At 40.9% G+C, this 12,912-nt stretch overlaps 1 protein-coding gene across 1 annotated transcript in view; it reads left to right on the forward strand.

The window, feature by feature from the left end:
- Neb (nebulin) overlaps positions 1-12,912 on the forward strand; it is a 198,940-nt gene that overhangs the window by 18,598 nt on the left and 167,430 nt on the right. The window contains exons 10-23 of the mRNA XM_028769166.1: positions 1,956-2,060; positions 2,604-2,711; positions 4,625-4,741; positions 6,399-6,503; positions 6,596-6,703; positions 6,808-6,912; positions 7,388-7,486; positions 8,486-8,590; positions 9,905-10,012; positions 10,089-10,202; positions 11,170-11,271; positions 11,368-11,475; positions 11,567-11,671; positions 12,737-12,835. Coding sequence (XP_028624999.1) covers positions 1,956-2,060; positions 2,604-2,711; positions 4,625-4,741; positions 6,399-6,503; positions 6,596-6,703; positions 6,808-6,912; positions 7,388-7,486; positions 8,486-8,590; positions 9,905-10,012; positions 10,089-10,202; positions 11,170-11,271; positions 11,368-11,475; positions 11,567-11,671; positions 12,737-12,835 — 1,488 coding nt within the window. The remainder of the gene's footprint in view (positions 1-1,955; positions 2,061-2,603; positions 2,712-4,624; positions 4,742-6,398; positions 6,504-6,595; positions 6,704-6,807; positions 6,913-7,387; positions 7,487-8,485; positions 8,591-9,904; positions 10,013-10,088; positions 10,203-11,169; positions 11,272-11,367; positions 11,476-11,566; positions 11,672-12,736; positions 12,836-12,912) is intronic.

Here is a 12,912-nt window from a genome sequence, read left to right on the forward strand (position 1 = left end):
ATCCCTTTGCCTGAAATCCTGAGCTTCCTGGAGTCCTCCACCCCCACCCCCTGCCACCTCCATGGCACAGAGGCACAGAACCTCAGAAAGACTTAGCTGCTGGAAGATTGAACCCTGAGATGAGGGAGCATCAAAAACTTCTAAAGTGGTCTTTTGTTCTTTGCTTTTTATTTTTGAACATTTTATTGTTTTCCTTATTTAGTTTGATTTTGTTTTTTTGAGACAGAATCTCACTATGAAACCCAGGCTAATTTTGAACTCATGATTCCCTTGCCTCAAACTTCCAAAGCTCTTTTTTTTTTTTAACAGACATCTGCCACCATGCTCAAATCAAATTTCGGAAGCTTTCGTGTTTCTGGGTACTTTATTTGTCTTTCAGATTCTTAAGAAACCTGTTTCTCAAAAGATTAGTAGTACTTCTACAGGCAGCCTTGGCAAGTCTCCAGATCACTTAACTCACTTTCATTTTGTATTGGGGATTTTCTTCAACAGAGGAGGTGTCTTAGTTAGAGTTTCTATTTCTGTGAAGGGACTCCATGAACATGGCAACTCTCAATAAGAAAAAGCATTTAATTGGGCCTGCTTACAGCTTCAGACATTTAGCCCATTATCATCACGGCAGGAAGCTTGGTGGGTAACAAGCTGGTAGACATGGTCCTGGAGAGGTAGCTGAGAGTTCTACATCTGAATTGGCAGGCAGCAGGGAGAGACAGACACTGGGCCTGCCTTGAGTATCTAAAACCTCAAAACCAACTACCAGTAGTGACACACTTCCTCCAACAAGGCCACGCCTACTCCAACAAAGCCATGCCTCCTAATAGCGCCACTCCCTATGAGCCTATTGGGGCTGTTTTCATTCAAACCACCATAGGAGGGTAGCTGAATTAGTTAACAATCTAATTTAGATTTTGTTGTTTTGTTTTTGTCTGTTGAGGTAGGGTCTTTCCATGTAACCCAGGATGGCTAGATCTCAACGTCCTCCTGTATCTGCTTCCCTGATATACAAGGCAGATCTGAGTCTCAGCCAAATTCAGTTTCTCTGTCTACCCCTCTCTCTGTCTCTCTTGTCTAATATACAATTCTCTCTATTTTCCTTATGACAATAGCCATCATTATTATGATGAGTATACCATATATTTGTTTAGTGTCATAGATACACATAGCATCTTTAGCAAATGGTCTTGCTTCATCTTTCTAGCCATGTTCTGTGTAAACTACAGCAGCAGCCCTTGGGATTGAGAAAGTTGAAGTGTTGAAATACTAAATCAATACTTTAACAATGACAGTGTCCAGTCATGGTCACTAAAAATCCAGAGATCTAAAATGGATGGCTATAAAAGCTGCTCGCTGATAATTAGCATATTGACCATTGCAAAAACAGAAAATAGGGCATTTGGGAGAAAGCTGTACTTCCTTTTACACTGGTTCTGTACATCAGAGCTTGAGTTACCAGGATAACAGTGAAGTACTTTCTATTTCCATGAAGGGTGTGGTAGAGATACAGGCGCATGCAAGCCACCAGTCAGTGATGATATCTTTGGCATAGCTATATGAGTCAAGAAGGAGAATCACTCTAACCCTGCTCTAGCTTTGCCTCATGGTCCCAGATCTGAGGTTGTGTAGGTTAATTATGTTCTAAGAACATATGGGCCAAGATAATTCACAACAATGTATCTTGGGCCAGTGGTAAGGTAACTTCTACACAGCCCATTTGGGGTTAGAGTCTAAGTCCCCAAAATCAGCAAGGAGAGATAGTCTTCTTGTCTCTCTCTTTGTTCCCCTTAAGTCAACTTTCTTGCTGGGTCAATAGACTAGAGTACAAGATAACTTGAAGATATTCACTGAGGACCTAATATGAATATCATCAAGATATTTCATAGTGTACTACACTCAATTTCTATTTGTCAACTCTTGAATTTGGTTCTTGTTTCATTTCTTTTTTTTAACTCCTCCAGCAAAAATATAAAGAAGACTATGAGAAGAAAGTCAAAGGAAAGTGGAGTGAGACACCATGCTTTGAAATTGCAACAGCCAGAATGAATGCAGACAATCTCAGCACAGTAAGCCAGGAGCCAGGGCCAGATGTCTGGGAGGGTAGCCCTTTCTCTAACAGCTTCCAGATGCTTGCAACGTCTCAAGGAGTTCTAGAATTCTGGACACTATCTTAAGCAAATCACATGATTTCTACCCTAATTTTCATAGGAACAACCTGATGAGACCCTCTTACTAGTTGCAAAATAACAGCATGAGTCAAAGAGGCTCTTTGTAGTTTATTCTTTGCCCACTGCATAAATTGTACATTTATAACATTGACTTAGTTTCACTGGAAAACAGAAATCTAGTTCTTTTTCATTCATCTCTTCTGGCTTTCCACACTTCTTTCCCAGTGGGCCTTTCCAATTGTTCTCTCAGCCTGTTCTAATTGTCCAGACCTCTGTTAAGCTGAAAATCGCTTTGGCAACACCCCTACATTCCCTGCTCGAAACCTGACTGGCCTAAACCAAGGGGGAGAGGACATGCAGACTTGAGGGGCTCTGCCCAGTACACACTGTCTTGGGAGTCTGTCTCCACAGCTGTTCTCCAGCATCTTTACTGTCTTACAGAGGAAGTATCAGGAAGACTTTGAGAACATGAAAGACCAGATCTACTTCATGCAGACTGAAACACCTGAGTATAAAATGAACAAACAGGCTGGAGTCGCCGCTAGCAAGGTATTGATCTTCGTGTCTTTAGTGGGGTGAACTCATAACCCTTGCCCTTGAATATACTGAAAAAGGTGGTGGAGTAGATTCTTAGAGAAATTGCCAAAGCTGAGACTAGTGCATAGTAGAATGCCTAAAAATAATAAAAAGGAAAACTGTGTTGCCATGACAACAGGATCCTTAGCACCACCTAATTGCCATCTTCATTCATTTCATGGAGTGGAAGGCCTTTTGCTGGCCAAAAACATGACGGGAATTATCTTAGCTAGCTGTACTTCCACCAGAAAAAAATAACTGGCAACCTTATATGAAGCCATGTGCTTCACACTCAACATGGTCGCACCTCTTGTGTTCTTACAAGTTGGTGATCACAAATAAGATCAGAAGCCCATGGATGTCTTCCTATGCCCTGTAGAGTGACTTTGATAAAGGGGTTATTCCTTGACATTTTAAGGTAGTATAAGTTTTATAAAAGGCATAAATATTAAGGCCAAGTAAACTTGTTTGACCGATGCCTTTCCCAGAGCATTGGTTCTGCCAGAGGGGAGAAAGTAGGAAGATTCCATCACTTAGAAAGTGTAAGGCAATGGTATTTTGGATCAAGATACCAGCATGACAAGGGATGAGGAATATTTAGGAAGTTTGAAGGATTAGATCAGAGAAAGCTTCTGGACTCAACAGCTAGTTGCACGGTGTTTCCCTTGATGGATACAGGGAAGATTACAGAAGAGAAGGTGATTGAAAGGAGTGAAACAGGAGTTCATCTTCCAGCATGTTACATTTCAGATCCCTTTTAGATTTGCAGATGAAAATATCACATTGTTTGGTTGATTGTATGAGTCTGGAGTTTCAAAGTATGTTTGTAGGAATTTTATATAAAATTTGGGGATGTTAGCTCTTCCATGTAACAGAGACAGGTGGGATGGTAGGATTCATGAGTGTTCCTTCTGCTCAATTCTGTTTTGCAAGGAAATTTATAATTCCATGAGGTAGAAAGGCTATGCAGGCCTCCCATGCCTATAGAGCCTGTAAAGAAGTCTCTGTGGTAGTCTGGCTAAGCAACAGAGTTGGCACATCTGGGTTTCAGTTGTGTATCACCTGCCATTGCCTGCTAAGCCAATCGTTTGGGTTTTTTTGTAAGGATTTAAAAGGTAGTGAATTCCTTGGGTTATATAACCTAGTAAATATACTACCCAAATAAAATTCTTAGACTAGAGATCATGGTCAGAATTAAGATCAGTTTGTTCTTCTGCTTACTCTGGACATGTTCTTGGTTACAGGTTTTTCATTTCCCCAACACCCCAACTTACAACTTCTGCCATAGTTGGAATTTAAAGTATAATGTGGGAAGGGAAAGAGAACCTGAAGTTGCCACCATTCGTTCTACATGCTTCCTTCTTGTCCTGCCTGTATATGGAAATATAAGCCTGCTCAATACATGGTTATAGGAAGGCTGTAAAAATGAAGTGGAAGATGTTCCTAGATTCTTGTCTTTTAGATGTATAGGCAGCTAGACAGCTGGGAGTTAAAGGCTGAGTGAAGGTTCTGCAGGAGCAGACATCTGGGACACAATGTGCTGTCACTATTTGTGTTTCTTTCTTTGTCCCAATATTTATGTGTCTTTCTCCTTTCGAGGACAGAGACCATATGCTGTTCTTTTTGTGCCTTTCCCAGAGCCAGGCACAGAATCAACTCCCTCTGATGTTTTTGAATGAATAAATGAATGAAAAGAAAAGTTTCCTGGAAACTCATGCACTCTCTGTACTGCTGCTCTGAGTTCCTGTGGGTTTTATGGTTATAAAATGTCAAGCTACCATTTTTCTAAAGACAAATTGATTGTGGGGCCATGTCATAATTGATATAATGGAGACGAGGACAAAAATAACCTGTGGAGTTACTTTATTTTTTATTTCATCCTACAGGTAAAATACAAAGAAGACTATGAAAAGAATAAAGGAAAAGCAGACTATAATGTACTTCCTGCTTCAGAGAACCCACTGCTCAGGCAGCTGAAGACAGCAGGAAACGCCCTCAGTGATGTAAGTCAACTCTCTTCACAAATGGTTTTAAAACCTTGACTTAGAGGGAGATGGACTCTTTCTCCTTGTGTGGTACCTGTATGCCCGTGTAGCTTTACTAATGTTTAAGGTTATGGAGGCAAAGGCAGAGCAGAGATGACTAGCCATAGAAGGCTGAGTGTCTCTGAACCTAACATGCCTCAGTGTCTCCAGCCAGTGGACTGGGTTCAAAGGTCAGGGAGATCACCATCTGCTTAGAAGTTTCCAGCATCTGGGCCTCACAGTAGGCATGGAGCATGGTATGCTGGGCTTCTGAACTGGTAAAATGAGAATTTCAAAAACAGATCCCGAAACTATCATCTGCAGACACTGAACTCGGAAGATACCTCTTGACGTGGTCCCTGTCTGTTTTTATCTGTAGAATTGTTTAAAGCCTGACTAGGCTGTTGGGATTGAAATAGATAAATAAGCCAGACTCTGGTATCAGAAGGCTAAAGGTCAAAGATGAATTTTCCAATTTTACTTAACACATACTCACACACATACCAAACACACACAAAATACACACATATATAACAAAGATACACAGGCTAAATATGTGATCATTTGAGGGTTCTTTTTAATGGACAGATTATACAAAGCTTTTTACAAGATTCAAAGATTTTATGTAGCTCTCTGAATAGGTTAGTTACTATGTCTCTGCCCTTGAATTAAGTTAGCATGGTAGGGAGTATGTGCATGTGGTTGTGGGGTAGGAAGACAAGGAATAGGGTGTTAATCCATCTTTCCAAATTACTCTGCTATGACCTTGACTTGAAATGCTTCTGCTTTCCAAATGAAGGGCATGTTTATAAAACCAGCCATCTCAGATTCAAATCTACTTTTGTTGCTAGAAACAGGAATATAAATGTATCACAAAGGAATACGGTTACTGAGACTTTGAAAATCCACCATGAAAAGGTGGTGACAGCAGCTTTCTCGACCATGTACTTGAAACCTATAATTGATCAATTTTTGTTATTTTAACGCTAAATAAATGCTAGCAGTCAAGGGGAGTTAGTGATGGCCCATGCTTCAAATTCTTATGAGGGTCTTTTTTTTAAAAGGCTAATTATATACTTTTTCAAATTGCCTTTTCATGAATGTTTACTTGAAATATAACAAGGCTATAGACTGATGTTATCATGGCCTCTGTGTACATGGGTCACAGTTGGTGAGAGAGGGAGAGAAAGAGAGAAAGAGAGAGAGGAGGGAGGGTGAGAGGGGAGGGAGGGAGAGGGAGGGAGAGAGGAGGGAGGGAGAAGAGAAAGAGAGAGAGAAAGGAGGGAGGGAGAGAGGGAGGGAGGGAAAGAAGGAGAAGGAAGGAGGAGAGAGAGAGAGAGAGAGAGAGAGAGAGAGAGAGAGAGAGAGAGAGAGAGAGAATAGCTTAGAGATACAGCCCAGCCACCAAGGCTCAGCTAGAGGTAGTATGTTGGATTCTTAAGCTTTTGCGAATGTAAAAACTCTGGTTTTACAATCATCGCTAATAATACCAAACCACCCTGTGTTTGATTGTCAGGTTCTAAGATAGGTGACAGGTGGTATCTTTTCTTCTTTTGTTTGGTGTTGGAAAATGAGTGTTATAATCAGTGTGGGAGTGACAGGATCTATTTTAACTGCTCCCCCCCTCATTTGGCAGAAACTATACAAGGAAAACTATGAAAAGACCAAAGCAAAGAGTATCAATTACTGTGAGACCCCCAAGTTTCAGCTCGACACAGTGCTGCAGAACTTCAGTAGTGACGTAAGTGGTCATATGGTCGCGCGTCCTGTTTAAAGGCTCTTAGTCAATAAGGGGCTGATCAGCTAATAATTGAAGAACATTTTGTCTTTCAGACTAAATATAAAGATTCCTACTTAAAGAATATCTTGGGACACTATGTGGGCAGCTTTGAGGACCCGTATCACACACACTGTATGAAAGTTACAGCCCAAAACAGTGATGTAAGTCCTAAGATTATGGTTTTCACGCTCTAAGTCAGACATTGTAGACTGAAGGCATAAAATAAAGATTGCATCCTTACATCTCATTGCTTTCCCCCTCATAGAAAAACTACAAAGCTGAGTATGAAGAGGACAGAGGCAAAGGCTTCTTCCCCCAGACCATTACTCAGGAATATGAAGCAATCAAGAAACTGGACCAGTGTAAAGATGTATGTTCACAGAGAGAACCTGTGACACTCATCCCTCTTCCCACACACCAAATCCTTCACATCTCAAGGATATTGACCCGGATGTTGCTGCACTTTGTAACATCTAGAGGCCAAGAGAAACTTAGAAACTTTAAAATGATCACTTTACAAATTTGCTTAAGTGAGGAGCTTGTAAGAACCAGCATCTATTTTGTAGAAGATATATTTCTTTTCCTGCTGGTATCCTGGATCCCAAGGGCTAATTCAAGCTCATTGCTGTGAAGAGCTCTCAGGAATCTGAAGACATGGGGGTGTTCCTCGTGTTCACAGAAGACCATCTTTCAAATGAACTACAATCCAGATAAAACCCAAACCTAGAAATGTTTGATTAACCACAGATTTCTGGGGTGGGGTGGGACAGGTTCCTTTTTCCTAATTTGTAGACCACCTTGGACTTCACAGCCACTACTAAACCAAATCCCTTGTTTCCTCTTAGCACGCCTACAAAGTCCACCCAGATAAGACAAAGTTCACTCAAGTTACAGATTCTCCTGTTCTGGTGCAAGCCCAGGTCAATTCCAAACAGCTGAGTGATGTAAGTTCTTCTAAGCATTTAGGGAACCAGTTACAGGGGGGTTGAAGAGATATTTCAAAATCCATACAGAAAGTCAATTTGTTCCATTTTGTCATTCTGGGATTAAACCCCAAGGCTTGTTCACATGGGCAAATGCTTTACCACTTCTTTCTTAGCCCATAAAAACCAACTTCTTATTTGATTTCACTTATTAGAAAACCTTTACATTTCAGTAGGTGTTAATACGTCTCTAATCACCTAAAATATTTTCCTGTCTGGTGGGATGAAATCTTTTCAAGTAGATAATGCTTTGTGAAGTTGTTGATTCAAGGAAAGCAGCATAGCTTAAAGTACTGAAAAGAATTCTAGATTTAGACAAAATTGGATTTGTATCCCAGCTTCTTGTGACACAGTAGTCAAGCAACTTAATCTTTCTATGCCTCATTTTCTCTTACATAATTTGTAGATGTTTTGAAAATTAACACAATAGGAGATGTGTTTAGCATATACAGGTGTAGTGCAGATCAGATATTTAACATGCAGGTTTCTCTCTGCCAAATAACTTTCTAGAAAAATGGAAGCCTAGAGATAAGTTTTAAATGGCCTCAGTATATTTATGGCCAGAAATGACAGTTTCAACTGCAGAATCAGTAAGCATGATATGTGCAAGGTGACATTTATGAGGGATCTCCAGTAAAGTGACATCAGCGATGAAGAGGAGGCCAGAACAGTGTTTATGTTAAAGGGCCAGTTATGAGAGGCGTGGAGAGGAATGTGAATGAAGAGCCACCTCATTCTGTCACCTACCACGGTGGTGGACATGGTGACTGTGATAAATGTGGTGACATGACAAGAGTCCAGTACACAGATTCAACAGTGCAGTCTTCCTAAGATGTTGCTTTTGTGATCTTGGCCAGTTACTTTCCAACATATCTAAAGAAGGTTTTGTATTTGGTAAATCTTTTTCTTCTGATCTTAATGGTGCTCTCTCTGCCCCATACCCTGCTTCCCCTTCTTTAGCTAAATTACAAAGCCAAACATGAAAGTGAAAAATTCAAGTGTCATATACCTCCGGATGCTCCTGCCTTTATCCAGCACAGGGTGAACGCCTATAACCTGAGTGATGTAAGTACCTCATGTACTGCACTGTAGACAGCTGTGCCCCTGGTTTTCAGTTGCTACATTGTAATTCAATGGCTACTTCAATGTTAAGATAGGAAGAACCCTTAACAATTGTATGTTTCTACTTTTCTACCAAAATAACTTTAAACTTACCTTGTAAATTCCTTCCACCTCTGTGTAGTCATCTTGCAAGTAGCTTCATTCAATTGGGTTTTTTTTAAGGTTTTTTTATTTCTTTATTATATGTAAGTACACTGTAGCTGTCTTCAGAGACCCCATAAGAGGGCATCAGATCTCTCATTACAGATGGTTGTGAGTGCTGTGGTTGCTGGGATTTGAACTCATGACCTCCAGAAGAGCAGTCAGTGCTCTTAACCTCTAAGCCATCTCACTAGCCCTTAATTTTTAATCTTAATACATTCTAACCAGCCTCTAAAATACCACCTAGCATGTGTAATTCATTGTAAATCTTAATGTTAGAACTGTGAGCATTGCTATGTGTCCTATACAGTAATTCAATTTTTCTTAGAACATAATCTTTGTTTAGAAATGATTTCCTTTATTCCCCAGGCCTACCCTGTTCCTTTTTACACAAATTAGACTTATTTCTACCTGTAAGAAGGCTTATGCTAATGATAGCACAGAAGATGTAAAGGGCAGAAGGCCATGTATCCATTGCCAGCTTTCATTTTCCAAATTTAATTTTATAGAAAAGTTAAATTACCCTTGGGAGAAGAGTGTGTCTTAACTTCTTCAACAATTCCCAAAACAAGTACTACAATTATCCAGCCTTGGAGGGCAATGGGATGCTTCTTGAAATGACCTCTGAGTAAATTTAGAGGGCAAATGGAAGTGATGCCTGAAACCACAGAGAGTAGGCTAACTGTAGAATGTGTGTACCACTTACTGCTGTTTAGTTCAGGACTCAGACATTAGTGAGATCACTGGGACTGAGCTAATTTGATGAAATATTCTGATAGAGAATGAGAAACTCACAAGCTCCTGCTTGAGGAGAATTACCTCAAGTATGCACAATTTTCTAGACAATGAACAGGGTCCATTTAGCTTCTATAAAGAATAAAGTGACAGTTGGGTGGTGGTGGTGCATGTCTTTAATCCAAGCACAGGGTAGGGTGGGTGTGGGGAGGCAGTTGTAACTCTTGAGTTCAAGGCCAGGCTGGTTGGTCTATAGAATGAGTTCCAGGGCAGCCAAGGCCATACAGTGAAACCCTGTCTTGTAAAACCTAAATAAATAAATAAATAAATAGTCTCCGAATGTGATGATAGTCATTTCACTTTTGCTAATTCCTTTCCCAGAATATCTACAAGCAAGACTGGGAGAAGAGCAAAGCTAAGAAGTTTGACATCAAGGTGGATGCCATCCCCCTGCTGGCAGCCAAAGCCAACAGCAAGAATGCCAGTGATGTGAGTGTAGCCCTGGGCTGGGCTGCTGGCTTGGGCTGTCCCTGCTGAACAGTTAGCATGTGTGTTGTCCCTGCAGGTGATGTACAAGAAGGACTATGAGAAGAGCAAAGGCAAGATGATCGGTGCTCTCAGCATCAATGATGACCCCAAGATGCTTCACTCCCTGAAGACCGCCAAGAACCAGAGTGATGTAAGTAACTTTCACAAACCACTCCATTTTGATGTGGGAGTTCCAACTAATTAACATACCCTTGGGTTGTATGTCAGCTTACACTCAAATCTCACATTTGCATGGCAAACTAAATATGGAGAGGCAATAGCAGAGATTCACTGTTAGCAATGTTGGTCTTCCTTGGGAGGACAGTATCTTTAATCTCCTCTATGCCTTTGTTTCAGAAGGAGAAAAGAAATAATAAAGATGCTGTTTTCTTTATTTCTCAGAAGTGACCTAATGTTAGTATACACTGTGCTTCTAGTATCAGTGTGGGTGTGCACTCACTCAGTGGCCTGAACTGAGTTGTTTGCCAAGATGTGCAGAAAATAAAAAGCAGGAAGTGAGAAGATCAGCTGAGAGACAAAGTAGAAAATCAGATAAAGCAGAAACACAGAAGCAAGACACTTCAGTTTAAGAATTTTATAAAAGAGAGAATGTGAAGCAAAATATGACAGATGCACTCAAAGGACTCAAAACCTTAAAAACTATAATTCGTGGGTAGCTGCTATAAGGAAAATGTAAGGTTGATGAGGAAAAGCAACTTCCAAGGGTATGAGAAGTATGTGCATCAAGGGCTGAGCTGGCAGCTTTTGTGGGACTGCCTGAGTCCTCAGGCCCTTCTTAGGCCTTAGGCCTTATTTTACTTCAGCTGTTTAAGCAATCCATGTTCTTCAAGTACACACAAATGAGACAGTTACTTCAAGACATTCATGTGCTCTCTTTTTCAATCTGAGAAATACTGGAATAGGTAATATGAACACTTGCTGTCATTAGCAGGTGACACCATACAAGGCATGAGTTTCAAGAGCATCCTTTCTGCATAGTGGAAAACAGGTGGAAGAAACCATAACAGTTCCGACCCATTGTTCGAGTCTGGCAATGGCATAGATCACTTTTACTGTGTGAGATATATTTTCCTTTCTTTTTTCCTTTGCTTTGGCAGAGACTATACAGAGAAAACTATGAGAAGACAAAGGCCAAGAGTATGAATTACTGTGAGACTCCCAAGTATCAACTCGACACCCTTCTGAAGAACTTTAGTGAGGTTGGAAAAGCCATGGCCACCTCTTGGGTGGGAAGGCTTTCCTGCCCATTGAAAAAAATCACTATTAACTCAAAGTATGTGTGTTTTCTTTGTTAGGCTAAATATAAAGATTCATATGTAAAGAATATTTTGGGACACTATGTAGGCAGCTTTGAAGACCCATACCATACACACTGCATGAAAGTTTCTGCTCAAAACAGTGATGTAAGTTTGAATCCAGTTCCTCTGGCCTTGCAGTGACATTGTTTGGGATCAACAGCCATCCTGAGTTGGTTTTGTTCTTGTGCCATTTTAGAAGAGTTACAAAGCAGAATATGAAGAAGATAAAGGGAAATGCTATTTCCCTCAGACGATAACCCAAGAATACGAAGCTATCAAGAAGTTGGACCAATGTAAAGATGTAAGCCAGCTGCTCTGAGTTCTTCAGATTGAGTATAGGATGCTTGTGACATCTAGTGGTACATTTAACAGGAGTTTAAATGTTGTCACCTAGTCATCAGGATGAGTTTGGTTTTGGTTCTTTGTTTTTTGTTTTTTTGTTTTTTGGTTTGTTTTTTTTTTAATTTGGCTTTAGGGGTTGGATTGGGGGACACAAAAAGTACTAGGAAGATATCTATTGGCTATGAAATTCTTTCAGGTTTTATGTCTATTTTCAGTAGTTTGTATAGCTATAAATTCAGGGCAAAAGGAGACTATCCAAGTTTGTCATAATCAGGGAGCTCATTGTTCAACAAAGAGACCCCAGGGGCTAGCATGAGCCTGGCACTGTCCTCCGTGCTGGGATCTAGGGAACAAGGTGATCTGCTCTCCCAGAAGTTCAGTTGGAGTGGAAGAGACAGGCAGTAAGCAAGGAGCAAGAGAGATATCATCTAATATAAGGGAGTGACTCAGAGTTAGACCAGGGTGATGTGAAGAGACTGGAGGTTCAGAGTGATCTGAGGCAGGACTGTTCTGCTACGCCAAGATCAGGGGCAAAGAAGCAGAACAAATGGTCTCAAGAGAGAAAGAGGAATCAAGAAGAGACATGACCAGGACATACCGGGGAGGAGGGAGATAGTATATAGATGAAAGAGAGTGGAATGTGCAGAACTCATAACTCAAGGTACAGCCCGGACTCAACACAAGTTTCATCAGAGTCATGTAGGCACTGGAAAGATTGATGCAGCAGAAACATCAATGATTGCTTGGCCCTTTGGCTAATATCAAGTGTAGAAAACCCAAGAAGGTGGAGGGAAGGGGGGGGGGAGAAACAGAGGGAAATAACGTAATTCTGTTTTAGTTTGGGGGGAAGGGAGATGAAAGGAGAGAATGGGGAATAGAAAGCAGAAGGAAGTAGCTTTGGATCCACTTTTCAGTCCTAAAGAAAGCAAAACTTTGAATGTCAAGTTCCCCTGCACCCGTGTGGTATGAACAGGGATAGAAAAGTACAGTGGGAAATGTCAGCAGAGACTCTCTTCTCTTCCAGCACACCTACAAAGTGCACCCTGATAAGACCAGATTCACAGCAGTCACTGACACTCCGGTGCTATTACAAGCCCAGCTCAACACCAAACAGCTCAGTGATGTAAGTGTCCTGACTTCTGTACAAGGGGATGACCCTGGTGTGGCTTACTGAAAATCTCTGTGTCTTCAAGTGTCATC

The sequence above is a fragment of the Grammomys surdaster genome, unplaced genomic scaffold (assembly GCF_004785775.1).
Source record: "Grammomys surdaster isolate TR1022 unplaced genomic scaffold, NIH_TR_1.0 191, whole genome shotgun sequence".
NCBI lineage: Eukaryota > Metazoa > Chordata > Mammalia > Rodentia > Muridae > Grammomys > Grammomys surdaster.